This window comes from Acanthisitta chloris, unplaced genomic scaffold, assembly GCF_000695815.1.
Source record: "Acanthisitta chloris isolate BGI_N310 unplaced genomic scaffold, ASM69581v1 scaffold3490, whole genome shotgun sequence".
Taxonomy (NCBI): Eukaryota; Metazoa; Chordata; class Aves; order Passeriformes; family Acanthisittidae; genus Acanthisitta; species Acanthisitta chloris.
In genome coordinates, this window is record NW_008649753.1 from 4,115 (window position 1) to 24,111 (window position 19,997).

At 42.7% G+C, this 19,997-nt stretch overlaps 1 protein-coding gene across 2 annotated transcripts; it reads left to right on the plus strand.

The window, feature by feature from the left end:
- Positions 1-235: 235 nt before the first annotated feature.
- On the plus strand, positions 236-16,908 carry TAF5L (TAF5-like RNA polymerase II, p300/CBP-associated factor (PCAF)-associated factor, 65kDa). 2 transcript variants are annotated; one of them, XM_009069511.1, is made up of 4 exons: positions 236-377; positions 6,426-6,530; positions 9,306-10,030; positions 15,878-16,908. In XM_009069511.1, the coding sequence occupies exons 1-4, from the start codon at positions 236-238 to the stop codon at positions 16,673-16,675; spliced, it is 1,770 nt and encodes a 589-aa protein (XP_009067759.1). In that variant the 3' UTR covers positions 16,676-16,908. The 2 variants fall into 2 exon arrangements, with proteins under 2 accessions (XP_009067759.1, XP_009067838.1); XM_009069590.1 differs by having other exon boundaries at positions 15,881-16,908.
- The last annotated feature ends 3,089 nt before the right edge of the window (positions 16,909-19,997 follow it).

Consider the following 19,997-nt stretch of genomic DNA (forward strand, 5'->3'; position numbering starts at 1 on the left):
AGAATTAGGCAGCAAAATATCTTCAGGGATCTGATACAAAGTGTCTAGTTACGCCTTAGAGGCAAATGCCTGAAGGATTTGTTTCATACCTCAGTAATAAAGTTGTTTGACTTCAGCAACAAAAATACTGAGCTGTTTGTTTTCTATCAGTATTAATGCAGCTATGGTGTAAGTTGATCTTGGCTTATGCCTACACAGTAAGAGCCTCATCATCTCTTTCCTTTCTTTTGAGGTCATGAAACGCGTACGCACAGAACAGATTCAGATGGCAGTGTCCTGCTACCTCAAGCGCCGTCAGTATGTGGACTCAGAAGGTCCCCTAAAACAAGGGCTGAGGCTGTGTCAGACTGCTGAAGAAATGGCAGCTAATCTCACAGGTAATCCTATTGTTTTTTCCATGAGTGCTTCTTGGCAAAGTCCTGAGTATGTATGTCGGCAACTAGGTGACTTTGTGTGCGCATATAGACAGCTCTCTTCTCTTGGAAGAAAGAAATGTCTCAGTGTGAAGTCGAACTTTTGAAGAATTAAAATGTGGATAGAAGTGTAACAAGGTGACATTTGTGGTCAGTGAAACAGCTGGCTGAAGTTCTTGGTCAGAGTAGTGAAAAATATGTATGTTGTATACCAAAGAACATGAATTCTGGTAAGTAGTGGTGCTTTGGGATGGAGGTGAGAAGAACCTAGATGAGGAATTAAGTAGAAGCAGGAATACATGTCATACCCTCATATTCCAGGAGAGTTATATCATGTGAAAACAAAGTGACAAGGCTGTGTCTTTCTCTGGCCTAGTCAGCTTTGTAGTTGTGAAAGCTCTGCTCTGTGGCTTGGGAAAAAAGTCCCAAAACCTTCAGTGGATGAGGCAGTTTATTTCCCTTTGTGCCTTTTCTTCTTCTTAAGGCTTTTGAATCCTGCTACTCTACTTTTTTTTTTTTGTGTCTGTGGCAGTCTTCATTGTAATTATTAAATTTGTCATAACAAACTGCTTCTTGAGCACATATGAATATTGGAAGGATGCAAGCAATGTGGAGGTTATAAAGATCAAATTTACTTGTAAAAGTAGTAGAAAATACTGGGCTGACCTTTTGGTGAAAATCCAAGATGTTTTCTGTTAATGAAACTCCTTAGATTGTGACAGTAGCCCAGGTTAAGTGGGGTGTTGGAGAGACCTTAGTTACCTGTGATACAACTTGATTTGACAGAACATTAGTTGCTGTGTAACTCTGTGCTCATGACTTGGTAAGATTGGATGCCAAAACAGCTCTTTGCACCTGTAGAGTATTTTACCATAGTTAACAATCCAAAGCTGAGTAACTTGTGGGTAAATGTCAGGCTGACTCTCTCAGGGGCCTGAAGGAAATGGGGTAATATGTCGTTATTAGAAGTGACTTACTTCACAGAATCACAGAGTGTGTGATTGTGTTTTTTCTTTTTACGAGTCTTGCTGATGCATTGGTTTTGTGGCTGGTGATTCGCAATTTAGTCCTGTTTTCTTAAGAACCAAAAATAGTCGGCTCTCCTGGACTCAGCTGCTTACTACTTTTTGTCAGATGTGCTTGTAGTTAGCTGTCGCTGAGCATGCTGCAGCTCCAGGAATAACTGTTGAAAAAGCAAAACCCAGCTTGTTACTTTTTCTGACAACAGACGCTGAAAATACTTTTTGCTGCTGTCATCTTAGTTTTGCAAACGGAATAAAAGCTGAGCAGATTGTGAAGTCTGCATTGCTTTATTCTGAGGAAAGTGATCAGATACATTTTTCTGAAGGTGTTTTTGTTTTTTTCTTAACAAAACTCACCTTGCTTTTTGTGTTCAGTTCTTTTGTTTGACTTTAGATTAATTAGCCTGTGTAAATGGGAGAGTTACTTCAGTCTTCAGTTTTGTGATTTCTCTTTCACAGTGTAAAGTGTCCTCAGTTTTTGGGTTTAAGTAGCTTTGTTTTTCAGTTTTACCTCCACATTTCTCATTGTCTGCTTCCGTAGTCTCTTCAGTTCAGCTTTTCTCCATTGCTTCATATATTTTCTATATCTGTACAGCTCTGTTTGCACAGAATCATAGAGCAGCCCAGGCTGGAAGGGACCTCAGAAGATCATCTGGTCCAGCCTTTTTTTATGGGAGAGGGAGCCCAGATGAGATTATCTAGAACCCTGTCTGATCACATCTGCAGTAAAATAGAGCACAGAGCTTCCTTCTGACTATCCCAAATTTCTGTAGAAAAGCAGAATAGTATTTGAGGACAGAATGAGTGACCAAGGAACAGGTTCCTCTAATATTGCCCATAACACTATCAGCACATAGGACTGTCTGAAATGATGTAAGATTATACATTATCACACTCATGTAAAAGAGGAATCAGTTGCTGTTAAACAGCATTTACAGCAGCCCCACATTTGTTAGCTAGAAGCAGTTCTGCTGGCAGCCAGCACACAAGACCAGGAGAGTGGCTGTCCATATCCCTGAGTTAGGATTCAGATTTGCTATTGAGTCGGATAGCTGGGCTGCACTTCCTGGTAGTGAAGAAGCAGGTGTTTCCAATAGGTGTTCTTGTGACCAATGGGAAAGGTGGAAAAGAAACCATGGTAGGCTTATTAATGTATGAGAAGGATATAGCCAGTGTTTTATTTCTACCAGGAGGAAAATATGCTTGGAATTTTACTCTTGTTTTGGAATCAGTTGAGCTCTTGATCCTTTTTGCAGTTCTGGTTGGTGCAAAGTTTTGGGAAGGCAAAGAATTAGAATTTGAACTTTTTTTTAACTGTCTGGTGTGTAGAGTTCATGTACCGTTTGCTGGATGGGAACGAGCTACAACCTACAACTGTGGACTTCAGGAAAGCTAACTTGAACCTGTATAGGGATCTTCTTGGACAAATCCCACGGGAGGGATTTTCAGGGAAGAGGGGTCCAAGAGAGTTGGTTGTAATTTAAGGATCGCTTCCTCCAGGCTCAAGAAACCCAATGAGAGAGAAATTCGGCCAAGGGCACATAAAACCTCTGTGGGTGAACCAGGAGCTCTGAGCTGAAGCATAAGCAAGAAATGCATAGGAGGTCGAAGCAGGGTCAGACCACTTGGAGCAAGTACAGAGAGGTGGCCAGAGCAAGTAGGTAAGAGACAAGAAAGGCCAACCTAGAATTGAATCTGGCCAAGGATATCAAGGATAACAAAAAGGGCCTTTTAAAATATATAAACACCAAGAGGAAAACAAAGGATAATGTGGGCCTACTAGTTAATGGAGAGAGGACCCTGATAACAGAGGATGCAGAGAAGGCAGGTACTTAATGCCTCCTTTTTATCAGTCTTCGTGGATAAGATCAGCCTGCAGGGATCTCTGACCCAAGAGACCAGGGGAAGGTGGGGAGAAATTCCTTTAGTCAAAGAGGATTGGGTTAGAGAACACCTAGTTAAACTGGACATCCACAAGTCCATGCTCCCTGACTGGATGCATCCATAAGTGCTGTGAGAGCTGGCAGACATCATAGCCAGGCTACTCACAATCATCTGTGAAAAGTCATGGAGCTCTGGAGAGGTTCCTGAAGACTAGAAGGTGGCACATGCCACTCCAGTCTTCAAAAAGGGCAAGAAGGAGGATCCAGGGAACTACCAGCCAGTCAGCCTCAGCTCAGTCCCTGTAAAGATAACAGAACACCTCATTCTGGAGGCCTTCTCGGCCCACATGGGAAACAAGAAGGTGATCAGGAGTAGTCAGCATGGGTTCACTTAAAGTCAGTTGTGACCTGATTGCCTTCTATGTTGAAACAACTGCCTGGATGGATGAACTGGGAATAGTGGACATTGTCTACCTTGACTTCAGCAAGGTTTTTGACACTGTGACCTACAGCATCCTCATCAGAAAACTTTAGTAGTGTGGGTGGGCGAGTGGACAGTAAGATGGATTGAGAACTGGCTGAGCAGCAGATCCCAGAGAGTTGTGGGCAGGGGGACAGAGTCTAGCTGGAGGCCTGTCACTAGTGGTGTCTCCCAGGGTTCCATACTGGGCCCAGTTTTGTTCAACTTTGATGAAGGAACAGAGTGCCTTCTCAGCAAGTTTGCTGATGATACAAAATAAAGATGATTAAGGGACCGGAGCACCTGACTTATGAGAAAAGGCTGAGGGAGTTGGGCCTGTTCAGTCTGGAGAAGAGACGACTGAGAGGGGTCCTCGTTAATGTGTTCAAGTACATGAATGGGAAATGCCAAGAGGATGGAGCCAGGCTCTTCTCAGTGGTGGAAACCAATGAAACAAGAGGTAATGGGAAAAAAACCTGATGCACAGGAAGTTCCACCTGCTTATGAGGAAGAGCTTCTTTACTGTGCAGGTCACTAATCACTGGAACAGATTGCCCAGAGAGGTCGTGGATTCTCCCTCACTGGAGGTATTCAAGAACTGTCTGGACACAAGAGCAGGGAGGCTGGACCAGATGACCCATTGTGGTCCCTTCCATCCTGTGATTCTGAGCTCTAGCATCGCTAGTGAAAGAATAGGGGCATAATCATTGCCCAATCAGACTGTTTCAGGATAGGTAGCCAAAGATGGTATTCCACTTTCTGAAGTACACCTTAATTTTGGAATTAAGTTTCTTATGCAGAGGAAGTTGTGGCATGGAGGGAACACTTCATAAAGTGAAATGATAGTAAGTTGTGTTTGCATGGCATGAGCAAGGTGGCAAGTCATTCCTGTGGAAATGAGACCACCAGAACTCCTTGTATGTTATCCTGTGACACCGGCCCTCATATTTCTGTTTTTCTTTGCTTTTACAATGGGTGACATTGAAAACTGTCACTAGACATTCTTGAGTTACTGCCCATGTGTGCATGCAGTTTACTTGCTCATGCTGAATTATATCATGATTATATTAAATTTTAAGTCCCTATAGCAGACCTTTTACTTTAATTGTTAAGTAGTACCAGTATGCGAGCCTGGAATTCTTGCCAACTTCGAGTTTCTCAAGCAGCCGGGCTGCAGAAAGCTCAGTGTAGCTGTACCTTTCAGCAGGGTATATTTGTTTATTTCTAAACTGATTTAAGACAAGATATAGGGTATTGGTGCTGCAATCTGTATTTGCTGGGTTTTTTCCTAAGAGGGGATGATGGGCACAGCTCTCTGTTTCAAAAGCTGAAATCAGCCTGCCCTGGAGAGCTGGTAAACACACCTCCTGTATTTACATAAACTGAAGGAAGATAGACCTGTGTCTTACCAGAGAGAGAGAAAGGGGAGAACAGCAACAGGCTGCCTGTGATCTCTTTCTAATTAGAAGCATTGAGATGAGCTGGAGGCTGGCCTATCTCTCTTTAGCATGTGAACATTTGATGATGTTGTTTATAGACTCCCAGGGCTGTCAGTTGTGCCTCTGTACGTGAGCCAAATGCTGGAACTAAAAAACCCCTATCCATCAGGTGTAGAAAGACAAAGAGAGAGGATGGAAAGTGATGCAGGGCAGACTGAAAGAAGTTGAAGTGAAAGTAATAAAAAAAGGTCTTATGGAGGGGAAAATAGTTATGAATTGAAAAGAAATTAGAAAATAGTGAAACTCCTTACCCCCTTGTGCTCTTTTTAGAAGAGCATAACTTGCATTTGGTATGTGCTTGGGGTATGTTGGTGCATGTCTGCAAACTTGCACAAAGTCCACTGTTGGATTCCAAGTGGGTAGCAGAACAGCAAAGGTTTGGTGCCAGAGAAGGAGCAACCAATTCCCTTTCTAAATTGTTCAGAACCACTTTTATTAGAGTCAGCACTGGTTCAGAAAAACTGTTTTAACACTGTCTAAGGAGACCATAACAACTGGATTTGTGGTCAGTTACCAGGTGCTTGTAACCTGAAATCCTCAGGGACGAGGACTTGCTTTAATGAAAACTACTCTAAGTGCTTGCTTAGATATTCAATGTGTTTTCACCACCACCCATGTGAGCCTTAGTAAATGATAGTTGTTGTAATTTGTTGTAAACTATAATGATTGGGACAGGGAATTTGAGACTCTGAGGCAGTGTCATTGCAGACTTGTTCATGATGGTTGGTGGGACCCACTGAAAAAGAAACAATGTTTTGGAGAAAATTGTAGATTGTTTTCCTCTTCTTTTCTGAGTGCAGAGTAGTAAAACATCTGAGCTGTAAAATTTGTTAAGGGATCTGTAATGATGTTACTCTGAATTTCTTGGGAACTTAGGGTTGTAACTGAAAGCTTCAAAATGTGTTCTGGGCGGAGCAGGTGAGCTGCTGAGACTTTTTGGGGGAGGGGATTAAGCTTTCAGTATACTTTTCTCATTCATGATCAAGGCTGTTAATGGCACATTTAGATGCTTTGGACTATTTCATACCTGGATGGTTTGAAAGATAAAATGTCATCTCCGTCTTGTGTTTTGTGAGAAGCTTCGTTTCCAGAAACACATGCAAAACTCCTTAAATCCCTGTTTAATTCTTGCTTACTTTATTTCACAGTCCAAGCTGAGTCTGGTTGTGCCAACGTTGTGTCTGCAGCTCCCTGCCTGGCAGAGCCACAGCAATATGAAGTACAATTTGGACGATTACGCAATTTCCTCACAGGTAAATATCAGGAAGCAAGGAAGAGTAAAGTAGCTGGCTGGTTTGTTGGGGTTTGGGTTTTTTTTGTCATTTCAGTGACTAAATGATGATATACTAAAATTCAAAATCATGTCTCTAACAATCTTTTGATTTCTAGTTTTGAGATTTCAGTTACTACAGATAGGAATGTTTACATTTTTTGTAGTTTGGGTCTGTTTGCTGAGTAGCTTTGAATTTGTTGTTTCTTGTTCAAGCATTTGGCCTTTATAGATCTTTTAGACAACAGCATATATACACAGGACAAGAAGGAAAATCAGTGTTTATGTGAAGGGCAGGTAACTTAGAAATTACTGTAGTTCTCTGCTGTCTCCTGGTTTTGCATTTTTATTTTTATTCATAATTGACTTATTTTTATGATGGTCTGCATTTTTAAGGGAGAATTTGTTCCCTGAAATTTATCTGTATTGGCTTTGAGACTGAAGGTATATGAGAAAGTAGAAAACTTCTCATTCTGTAGTGATGCAGAAGACAATTATGATTTTCCTTTTTTTTTTACAATTATTCAATACTTTGTTAAAAAAAGGTACTCCTGGGAATGTCCTTCTACGAGTCCCCAGCATGGGAAGAAGAAAGCAGATAGAATTTTTTGAGCATAGTACCAAGAAAAGTGAGGTTGTCAGTCCTCCTGCCTTCAGTCACATCTACCTTTGTCCAGTGTAGTGTTTTGATCCCAGTGTGCATAATATCAGGATTAGTATTTCTGGTAGTTGTTGAAGGAAAGAGAAGGAGACAGGCAGGAAGGCAGGGACAACAAATAGTGAAGTCTTAGCCTTGCCACCTACAGCTGTTCAGCACCTTTGCACTTTAGTATTTGAGGTAAATCCTTATGGTTTAATAGATTATTAAGAAGTATGATTGCTCTGTTCAGTGGCTTAAGTGTTGCTTGGGGAAGTGCTAGGCATGCTTTTGGTGTTCAGGTCGACTGTTTTCATCTTTTCGGTCCCACTTGCTCTAGTTTAATATGAACTGCTTCTGTTTCTTTCAGGAAGTGACTTGCCATCCAGCCACAAGGCTCAGTAGGGCACTTCCCATTTCTGTGGTGCCTGCCTCCAGGGCCACTGAGGAGTAGGCAGGGGACTAGGACCACTGAATAGTTTAGGAATTACTTTACTAAACTAACTAGTCTCTAGTTCAACCAGCTGCTCAAAGCAGGGCAAGATGGGAGTTTGATCTGGTTGCTCAAAGCCTTTTCCAATCAGGTTTAGAAAACCAAAAAGTGTGCCGATCACTCTGCACCTCTGGGCCTCAATTGCAGGGCTGAGTGATTTGGTGAGATTGGCCCTTGCAGCAGCCTGCCTATTTATTGTCCTTCCACTGAGCACTTCTCAGAAGAGGATTGCTCCTTTTCCTGTATGGGCACTGAAGGCAGCAGCTGGATTCATCTCTAGGCTAGGCAGACCCAGCTCCTCTAACCTATCTCCATATGTTCCTAGGGAACATTTTCCTCACTCCTGTTTCTGCCAACTTCCCATCTCTGCCCTTTTCCCCCCACTGCAGAGTGAGGTCCATCCTCTTGTTACATTTTTGTACTAGTGCACCTCGAGAGAAAAGAGCACCTGCTGGCTGCTTAGAGCTTTCACTACGTGCAGACTACTGGTTTCACTGGCTTTCACCCAGTTTCAGTGGGACAGGAAGGAGAATGATGTTTAAGATGCAAATGTGTATGTATACACTGCACACCACACGTACTCTCTAGTTACTCATAGAGAAACAAGAGAGAGGCACAGTATGGACCAGAGAAGAGTCTAGAAGAGTACTCGACAGGAGAGGAAAAATAACCTAATGTAAAGGTTAAAAAAAAAGACTCTGCAGTGGTGACTGGCAGGAGTGAAGAGCAAGTTGAGAAGCAGCAATGCCGTTTGAGAATCAGCAATGCCTATTTGTTTTCCAGTAATTTGGACATTTGGTCCTCTGGTAGTAGCTCACTGTGGCCCTGTATGTTGCCATGGTTTTCTTCAGCAGCACTCCTTACAGCTCCCTGCAGCTGGCAAACAGCCCCAAGGAGCTGCTGAAGGAGGGGTGGAGCTGTTGCACAGATCAGTCTCTGCAAGGTACAGCACAGCCTAATCGGGGGTTTGTTACACTGTGTACTAGGAATTACTGCTGGGATTTGCCTTGGCAGAGAGAGAGAGAGAGAAAGTGTGCACATGGGCAGGCACAGAAATAAGAGCACAGCATATTGCAGTACAATTTGGAAACTGTAGCTTTTTTTCCCCTGGAGACAAATGAGTTCCATCCAAAGCACCACATGCAAGTTTTATTGAAGCTGAGAGGAAAAAAAAAGCCACCAGAGCTCAGGCCCCACACAAGCTAGGTAAATAATTTTGACTTAAGCACTTAAATACTGTTTTAAATATTATGAATAAGTTTTAAAGTCCATTTATTACAAGAAACAAAGGACATACTTCTTATATAAATGGGGGAAATTCAACTGTCATGTATTTTATGAGGTATTATATTAGTAGCTGCCCCACACCTAAAAAGCATTTTGAAATCTCTGCATTTTGTTCTGAGAAGGTACCTCACGGGCTTGACAATCTCTATTCAGGTCTGTAATAGGTACTGTACGACATTTAGGTGACAAGAGATTCACTTAGATGTGCCAACAAAATTCTCCTTTTGCCTGCTCTCTGATGGCACTGTCGAGGCTTTTTCAGTAACATCCTTGCCCTGTTTTATTCCCAGTAGAAAGTGGATTGAGAAATCATTCAAAGTTTGTTGCTGTTTTTTATATAGATTCAGATTCTCAGCACAGCCATGAAGTGATGCCTCTTCTATATCCCCTCTTCGTCTACCTCCATCTGAACATGGTCCAGAATGGCCTAAAAAGCACAGTGGACAGTTTTTACAGCCGCTTCCATGGCATGTTCTTGCAGAATGCCAGCCAGAAGGATATCATTGAACAGTTGCAGACTACCATGACTATTCAAGATATCCTGTCCAACTTGAAGCTCCGGGCTTTTCTGGACAACAAGTATGTCATCCGCCTTCAAGAGGACAGCTACAACTACCTTCTTCGCTACCTCCAAAGTGACAACAACAACGCCCTGTGCAAAGTCCTGACCTTGCACATTCACCTGGATGTGCAGCCTGCCAAGAGGACGGACTATCAGCTCTACGCTGGTGGGAGCTCCTCACGCAATGAGAGCAACGGTCTGGAGCCCAGCGACGTGCCGGCATCCATCCTGCAGAACGAGGCAGCACTGGATTTACTGCAGGACAGCATTAAACGTGTCAAGGACGGGCCCCCTTCCCTAACCACCATCTGTTTCTATGCCTTCTATAACACGGAGCAGTTGCTGAACACGGCGGAGATTTCACCAAATAGCAAGCTGCTGGCTGCTGGGTTCGATAATTCGTGTGTCAAGCTGTGGAGCCTGCGTTCCAGGAAGTTAAAGTCTGAGCCCCACCTTGTCGATGTGTCCCGCATCCGTTTGGCTTGTGACATCCTGGATGAGGAGGTCTGCATACCCTTTCTTTCCCCTGCTTCTACTCTTTCTGCCAGACTATTTTGGGCGTGCATTGTGAGGTATCTAGTAATGTCTTGGGGGGCTGTGAGGCTGTCCCACAACCTGTCTGCCTTGATACACATATTTTATGGCCTACTCTCATCCTTGTTCTTTCCCACAGTGGTTGTAAATTGGTGTAAACCTCAGTGATTGCACTGAGGTGCAGTGAGTTTGTGTTCAGGCCATCGACTGTTAGACCCTAGGTACTGATCTCCCTCCTCCAGCTGTCCTTGATCAGATGACAGTAGACAGGCAGCCCAGTAAGGACAGGTGACTAGAGAAATTTCTCCTCCCTGAGGAGCATGAAGCCTCCTTATGGATGGGAAGATGAAACAAGGAGATATGGGCAGTAAAAACACAGTACTGAATGAAAACTAGAAGGAAGGTGGCTCAGAACAATGAGTCAGAGGGGTGGAGAGGAAAATAAAGACAAAATAAGGAAAGAGCCAAAGGAGTCTGATCTGATGCCTAAGTGTGAAACTATTTCAGGCATCACCTTAGAGTGATCATAGTCAAGAGTTATCATGGAAAAATTATGCAAAATGTCTCTGTTAAGGAATCTGATGTGTAGAAACGTCAGAGGCTTTCTACTCTGCAGTGCTGGAGACAAGGACAGGGTTGTGTCTGCTTTTACGTGCCAGGCTAGATAGCATCTTCTAGTTTACTTTTTTTTCCTTACTAGTTGTGCCCTTCTTCCCCTCTCAACACAGCTGCCCAAGTAGCATCTTATATCTGGTTAGAGATCAAAATTTATGACTCTTCCATTGTTTAATCACTCCCCTCTTGAAAAAAAAAGCCTCATTTTTCTCTTGTGTTGCGTGTTTAGCAGGAGAAACATCTTTTTTTCCACTGTTTTTTCTTCTCCTAAAAAATACCTTGTGGAAGGGTTTTGTTTATTTTGGAAGAGTGCAGAGAGCTTGGTGTATGCAGATATCTGTGATTAGGGATTGCTTGGTTAGTCTGCTTGAGAGCAGGAGGCTGACATCCAGGTGAGACAGCACAGCAGCATGCTCACTGCTTCCCAGGTCAACCCTGTCTGCAGAGTGAGCAGGTAAGTGGGTCAGACTAGCCCAAGATGGAGCTATGGACTTGTTTTCATTATAAGCTACAAGAGTTCTTAGGACATGTGACCATGTATTGTCTGTCATGGAGGCCAAATGTCAATAACCTCCATCAGAGGAGAGTTCACCTGGTAAATCAGCAGGTCACCTGCTTTGGCTCTGGACCATAGAAAAGTGAGAGATTGCCAGGTTATCAGGGGTGTGTGTATTAGCTTTTTTGGCACCTAGCCACATACTTGAATTTTGTTACACGTATTATGAAATGGTCACGGAAGCTTGAGTACTAACCGCTTTTGTTGGCTATTTGATATTTTGTGTATCCTGAAGTTTCTGTGCACAGGTCTAAAACCAAAACCTGGTCAAAGACCAGCACAGATCAAAGTCATCATTACCCTGAATAACTTCCAGCCCTGACAAAACAAATAGTGACCCAAGCAGGAGTTCAAAGTTAAGGGAGAATACCAGCCTGAACGCACTGTTGGTGACCAAATGCAAATGAAAGCCCCTTGACTACAGAGGAAATAAATAGGAGCCCTAAGTGAAAATACACAGGTACCCACAGGGTTGCAGGTGGGATCAGTCCAGCACTCTCTTGGGTGCCATGGAAGTGGAAACCACAGATACTAAGACCAAACAAGACCACCTTGACTGAGCTGCAGTCATCAGTATGAACAGGGGCTGTGCTTCAGACTGTCCCTGCGGTCTGATCAGCAGCAATTCACAGGGATAAATATGATGAAAACTTTGTCAGAGAACAGAAACTCTGAATGTGCTTTGACATAACTTCAGTGAATTCTACAGAATAACTTGCAAAGATGTTAAAATTTGGTTTGGTTGATTTCTGTATTGTGTAATTAGCTTTGGATAGTATATTTAAATAGGAATGCATTAAATAACTAGTCTTCAGGTTGGTTTCTGATTTCTGTTTATCAGGTTATAAAAGTCTAAAACTATACTAGTTGCAGCAGCTCTTGTTCAGGGTAGCACTGAAACTACACTATTGAGTTTGTTAACTTTTTGTATGTGTGTGTGTGTATATATATAAAATATAAAAATGAGGTTGAGACTTGGCAAAAGTGTTAGAGAACAACTTTTTTTCCTAGTCTGTGTAAAGCTTTTTTGTCACTAAAGTCAAAATCATCTTGTAGGTGTAGTTTTAGTGAATTTTGCTCAGTGTGATGCCACAGTGTACTTCACCAGTGTTGTCTCACTTCTTGGGAATAGGAGAGACTTTCTGTTTTGGGATACAGTAACTGTTTTCTTTATAGTAGGATCTCTCAAATGCCACTTTATAGTTTCTCTTAAGGTTCAGTATAAAAATGCAGTTTTGTAGCTGTGCAAATGGACATATTGTTTGTCTCAGCAATTTTGCCATGCTTATCACTGGTACTACATAAACAAACAACAGAAAATAATACTTTATTCCAAGCCACAAGAGTGGCAACCTTTAAATCCTGTGAAGACTAAGACTTAGCCCTGTTTGGCTCTGCTTCTAAGGTTCTGCTTTTAAGTGGCAGTGGTCCTTCAAGTGGTAATGAGTGGGGATGTTGCTGACAACCTTGTTTGGTGGCAGATGGGAGGGAATTCTGGAAGGAGCAGTAAGAAGTGGCCTGCAAAGAGAGCCATCCTTCCTTATCTTTCCCTGCTAGGAGGTTTCTACTGTAGGCAGGTAAGAGATCTTCCCTTTCTATATGTTAAGAGCACTGCAGGATGAGAGAGATGATGACACCCAGGGAAACCTGTTACTGGTTAGAAGGGGAAAAAAAAGGAGGAGTGTGAGATTTTCTTTCATTTTTCTTTGTGGATGCCATTATTGCTTTTTGAGACTTATTCTCTTGAGGCTTACACTGGGTGGAAGACTAAGATAACTTTTGTCAGGTAGACAATGTTTACTGCTTACAAGGTTAAATGTATTGACAGTAAATTTTTCTGGGTCCAAGTGACTGTCATGCAAAATCTATTACTGATTTAAGTAACAGCTGAGAAGTTAGGCAGGTGTATCATTTAGAAGATGTCCTGTGTAACAAAACATGCCAACATTTTTGTTCTTTCCAGTTTCTTATTAATATCATTTTTGGAGTCTTTTCAGCAGTGAACAGGAAATCTTGTAGAGTAGATTTTTGTAGCTCATTTTAGTAGTATTTGTAGGTTTTCCAGTTTCTATCCTGTTACTTAAAATCTCTTTCAATACTTTTCAAAATGGATAGTTCAAGTAATAAAGGGTAGCTTTCAGTGTGCATGTGTAGGCTACTGATTAAAATAGACTCATTTAACTTAATTTCTTGTCCATTCCAAGGAAATACAAATAGTTCACACTAAGCTGCAGCAGCAACCACTTCAGAAGGAGCTAATAGGATCTAGGTAGTGTCCAGTCATAGATTGTATCCAGGAAACATATTCAGGGTGTGAAATTGAAATGATGAAAAAATATTATGCAGAGGGATTGTTGGTTTATAACACAGATTGCAATCTTTTGTAGCTGCTGCAGGTGCACACCTACATGGTGGCAGTAGCTGTGGGATGCAAGGAAGAGTGTGATTGGTCTGACAAACAAATGAAGTTTGGTTCTGCGAGGCAGTAGTTTAGTGGCTGCATTTCCAGCTGCTTTGTTAATCTGGTCAGCGGACTAACTTGGGTAGGGAGGAAATAGAAAAATTCAGTGACTCGGAAGCATTATAGGTGTACTGTTTTCAGTGAACTATAAGAACAGCATGCAGTTGTGCTAAGTGGGTGTCAAACTGAAGTCAAAGATAAGATTTGCTACCTGTGACCAAATAGGTGTGTGAGTTTGAATGCTGCAGAAGGCATTGCCAAATAAACTGCTACTGTAATACAAGCAAAGAAGAGGAGGTGCTTGTGAGAGAGAGAGAGCACAGGCTTGCAGACAGCCCAAGTGACCTTGTATTACTTTGAATGCATAAAATGAAATGCCTGGATTTGTGAAATTAACAAAAACTGTAGTACACTATAGGTAACTTGAACAGGATTCCACTGATAACTTGTCAGGAATCTTACGGTCACAATTAAATAGCATAAAATGCTGCAGGTATCAGCCTCTCTCCTTTAATGTGGTAACATAGCCTAGAGATGCTGTGGATTCCAGCAAGCAGTGCTCTGAGGTAGAAAAAGCAATTTGAATGAGAATGGGGCTTGCTTTGCATGCTGGAGCCTGCAGCTTCTCTCTGCCTCACCTCCATAGCAGAGATGAAGTTGGCTTGCAGCCACATCATAAAACTCCCATGGGCACTGACTACTCTGAAGAGAATTATTAGCATTGCTAAACACGGCTTGCTGCCTACTGTGTAACATGCCATTGAGATGGAGAAAGGCAAGGAGACAGCTAAGTCAGAGTTTGCTCACCTCTGATGTGAGATTTGAAACCACACGAGAAGGACTTTCAGGGCTGTTGCTAAGTCTGAAGTCAAACTGCCTGTGGGTCCTGAGGTCAGAGGGATGGGGGATAGCATGTGAGCCAAGACTGCTGCTCATGACAGACTGACTGGTCGTCAGTAGTCCAGCAGCCCTGGGGAATTGGGTTTCCTCTGGCGGCAGGAAGTGCTCCTTCTGCAGGAAATGGGCCAGTTTGTGATGATAAAAGTTAAAGGGGCTGCTCACAAACAAAAGGGTGTTGTGTTGAATTTGATGTGCGGAGATTGCCCGTGAATGTGTGTTACTGGTTCAGTACTGGGGAAAAGCGTCTGCCTGACAGCCCTGAGGAAAGGTAGTCTCAAGCTACTACACAGGTGCACTCCAGGCCATAGTTACCTGGCACGGTCAGTGAGATCCCAGCTTGTCTGGCAAGGACACTCTTGAGATTTGTTGCAATTTGTGTGGTCTGTAGCCTTTGAGTGTCAAGAGGTGCTACTTGAGAAAGCTTTCAGAGACTCTTACCCTCCATTGGGAGATTCCTTTAGCACACCTCACTGAATAGTCTCTAAGCATGAAAGCCTTTACTTGTTGACTATCTGCCCTGGTACTTGAATTGGAGAATAACAGAATAAAAAGGTTTCCAGTGCCATCATTTTTGTGATTATTCATCTTCTCCTACCCCAAAATAGATACATTGACCTAAATAAGCTGCATATATTTGCTGTTCTTGAAGGCTGTTCTTGAAGGGTGAGGATGTGAAAGCATCCTGATGGAGCTTGCAGGGAGAAATATATGTTACAGCCTTACTGGGTCACTGTTCACGTGTGGGGTTAAGAAAGAATGCCCAGCAGACAGCTGGTCAAATGTGCTTTGTCTTTCCATCTCCTGCTTTTTGTTTTAGACATCTGTGATTGTTTTCCTCTGCTGTGAGATTCACTTCCAATAATGACCACACCAAAAGAGTCGATGCCAAGATCTGTTTCAACATCTTAGCCAAATACTTTGTAGAGTGTGGATAGGGACTATGCATATGGTTTTAGCAAATTGAAAAATGTCATTAAAATATTTCTTTTTCTTCCCTGTTTGCTTACAGTCCCAGGTTAAGATGCCTTCTGGATTGAGTATGAGGCTACCCAAAGTGAAGATAAAGCCTTTATAGAAAGTCTTATCTCACCATCTCTTTTGGCATTCACTTAGATGCAGAAAATGCACCAGCAATGTTTGTGTCTCAAAGCTGCACAAACTGTGCCAGGTCTAAAATAAGTCCTTCTGTATTAACACCCGCCTGATTTCCTCATGGTGGTTCCTGTATTTGTTGAAGAGATAAACATGCTTCCCTTTCTTGTTTCTTTTTCTTCTCCCCAACCAGGAGGAAGAGGATGACAGCGCAGGCACAGAAATGAAGATCCTGAGAGGACACTGTGGACCCGTGTATAGCACGAGGTTCCTTTCAGACAGTTCAGGACTCTTATCTTGTTCTGAGGACATGTCCATCAGATATTGGGACCTCGGAAGTTTCACAAACACTGTGCTGTACCAAGGACATGCCTATCCAGTCTGGGATTTGGATATTAGCCCCTGCAGCCTGTACTTTGCCAGTGGCTCCCACGATCGCACTGCAAGGCTCTGGTCGTTCGATCGGACGTACCCACTGCGAATATACGCAGGCCATTTGGCGGACGTGGACTGTGTCAAGTTCCACCCCAATTCCAACTACTTAGCCACGGGCTCCACGGACAAAACTGTGCGTCTGTGGAGCACTCAGCAGGGCAACTCGGTGCGTCTGTTCACCGGGCACCGCGGCCCTGTGCTAGCGCTTGCCTTCTCTCCCAACGGTAAGTACCTGGCATCAGCAGGTGAAGACCAGCGGCTAAAGCTGTGGGACTTGGCATCAGGAACACTTTACAAAGAGCTGAGGGGGCACACGGACAACATAACCAGCCTTACTTTTAGCCCTGACAGTAGTCTAATTGCTTCAGCGTCGATGGACAATTCAGTTCGGGTCTGGGACATTCGGAACACTTACTGCAACGCCCCTGCGGATGGGTCTTCCAGTGAACTGGTTGGTGTATATACCGGACAAATGAATAATGTACTGAGCGTACAGTTTATGGCCTGTAATCTTCTTCTAGTGACTGGAATTGCACAAGAAAATCAGGAACATTAATTTTTTTTTTTGTCTTAGGGATGCGGGTGGGTGTATTGAATGCCAGAGTCCATTGCAAGCTGAGATTACTGACTGTGAAACACTTTTCTTCCTCTGCCCCCTTGGAAGGTGTGTTGAGAGTGATGCAAATGCTTTAAGATGTCACAAAAAGGCCTGCGCTGTTGAACAGAATGAGGAAAAAGGGAGGAGTGATGAAAATACATACACATTCTCATCTTCTAGGAATGGGAAAAAGGAGAGTAAATCCAGTAGCTTGGGGAAACCGAAAGCCTGGTCCAGACAAGTGAAACTGCCAACCAGATAAGCTGCTGACCTGCACTTAAATATCTTGCATTGATTGATGGACACATTTACCTACTGTTAACTGAGGCTTGAGTGTGTGGAGAACTACTGGCCCCATGTTCTTTGTTTTGTTTTGCTTTTGTTTTCCTGGTATTGCAGAGGACCAGCATTTTTAAGACCCTTCTATTAAAAGAACATTATGTATTTTCTGCAGTGATAGTGGTCCTAAATATTACAGCTTCCTATAGCACTTCTGGAATATTTTGGACCAAGTAAGTAGAAAGTACTATTGTTCTTTTTAGTAAGGGAATGGAAATCTGACCTCAGTTGGGGCCCATCTCTGCATTGTCATTTGGGTTTGGTTCCTGGTACTAGCTGTGATACTTGTATTTATGTTCCATTGATTAGGAAATTTTCTGACTCTGGTTGCACTGTGTTTTGAGGATGGGAGGACAGTGGGGGCAGAGTGGTGGTTTTAAGGGTAATAACAACTTGCCTTGTCTGGAGGGAGGGCACAGTAGAACTGAAGCAGCTAAGTTTGGACTCCTAATGGAAACAGGGCTTGTCAATCCACCACTGCACCTCACAGAAATATTTCCATAAATGGAAGTTGGCAGTTTAGGGAGAGGGGGACGAGGAGAGAGAGACACACAAAGTGACATGGGAAAAAATAGTATTACTAACTTATTGTGCATACACAGAGGCAGCTCTGCCAGTGTTGGATTTTTCTCAAATGTTGCAATATCGGTTTCATAAACACTTTGTGAGATAAATCATCAGCATTCACAACAAGGATCTGCGGAAAAAGCACGTTCTAGTTTGTCATTTGGAGAGATTAAATATTTCTGCTTTCTGGAAAGAGTTATTTTGTATTTTGTTTTCTATTAAAAGCATTTAGTTTAAAAAGAAAAATAAAAACGGTTTGGTCCCTTTCTGGGAAGTTTGCTCTGACTTGCATGGGAAGGAGAGGGCAGCAGCATGCTTCTCCTACACTGCTTGAGCCAGAGCCCACTTGGCACTTGGAGGCTGAATCTGGTGGTCTTGCTCACTTGCTGCATTCTGTTTTCATGTTCCTTTACTTGCTTTCCACGGAGCTGACTTGACAGGTCATGGAGTAGGGTATTGACATAGCTTTGTAGCTCAGCTGAAATGCATGTGGAGGATCTAGGTACCCCTGAGGTTGACACTCTGCACCAGAAGACCTCATTCTGTAGTGCTGAATGACCTGTACTTTGTGGTTTGATGTTTTAAAATGCATCTTAGGAGCAAATGTCTTCTAGACAGGCTGTTGGTATTTAATGATAATTCCCTTCAGCTTCCCTCAGACCTTTTTATGCAAAAATTTTGTTGGCAACATCTAAACAATCTATTGGTTTAGATGACACCTCACAGTTACCTTTTTGTTTTATTTTATTGTGCACTTACACGTTGGTAAGTGACCAAAATCTTTTATCAGAAAAGTGTTTGACCTTTCTGAGATCAGTAACAGTGTGTGCTGCAGCTCAGCTCTGGGAGTACCACAAACCCCCTCTGTATGCTTGGAGTTGAATGGCATTGCTTATCTTCTGACAGCTGGATATCAAAAGAATGAAGCAGTTCAGCAATCCCAGACCACCATCAGGCACTTGGGGGAAAAAGTAAAACAAAATGTATGGGAGATAGTTGTATTGCTGATGCTTAGTGCTATGCAGGTCTCCAGCAAGACCTTCTTCATAGCTCTGTTGAGCAGATACTGTTCCCCAGATCAAACACATCGTGTTCTTCAACCTGCAGTAATCTCTCTAGTTGCTTTGTGTGGTTTTGCTCATTCTATAGATTCTAGCCCAAAGATTTCATTGTGAAATGACTGTTTTGGCTGAATGTCTCTGAATACCTAGGAAGGACGTGGCTCATGAGTGCTTACTGGAATTCATTTTGCTGTTTGTTGCCATATGTCCTGAGCAGCGTTTAGATTTAGAGCAGCTGGACTTTTGGCCCTGAAGTAATGCAAACTGCAACCAAAAGGGGCAGGGGGGAAAGGGGGTGGAAATAAGGGCAAGATGGGCAGAGAACAAAGTTTCCCTTCAACATCTTGCTTCCACAGCAGAACTGGACTTTTTACTAGTTGGGTTACTGCTCAGTATTTTGTGCACAAAAATGACAAGAGTAAAGAGACTTCAGAAGCAAATCCTGTTATATGTACATAGGCTAAAAGATGTCAGTGATTTCTGAGATATTGGATAAATTCATTACAAGCTTCAAACCTATAAACTTCTACACTGTGTGGAGAGTTTTTGGTGCTCATTGAATGTAAATGTTCAAAGGAAGGTAGCCAGGAAGTAATCTAGACTGTAAGAAATGTCTGCAATTGATTGACAGGCTGAATTTTAAGGCAAAACTGGGATGAAAGTGTGAGCGGGAGGAAGGAATACCATTAAGTCTAACAAAATCTGGACTGTAGCCTCTATTACTGATCTAGTTCAGAAATAAGTGCACTTGCACAGACCACTTCCTTATTCTATTTTAAATATATATCAAAAACCACAAAAGCATTTAAGTTAACATAGTTAAACACTCAAATATTAATAAGCATCATAGCAGGGATCTTGCAGCTTGTGAGTCTGTGTCTAACACAGTGCTCAGTCGTGTAACTGGGTCCTCCTCCCCCTGCAAAGCTCTGTTTGTTTCATGTGCCTCCTGCATGATGCACAGGGCACTACGTGGTAACAGCCAGTGGCTGTCAGGAGATGCTGATAAAAAGAGGACATGAGTACAGCAGTCCTTCCATGGCTTGCCCACTCCTGTCTTCTCACAGTTATGATTTGGGGTTTTTTGGGTTTGCTATAGTAGACCCCCAGAGCTGCAGGCTATGTGTCTCCAATAGCTGCTGATGGACTTAGCTTCATTTAAATTAGTCTTTTATTAATCAGCTATATACTTGTAGCTTGCTGCAGCCAGAAGTTCTACACCTTAATTTTATGAGGGGGGAAAAATATTTCTTTAGTTTTGACATTTGTTACCTTCTAATTTTGTTCTGTTCCCCAAACTCTTGAATTGGTGA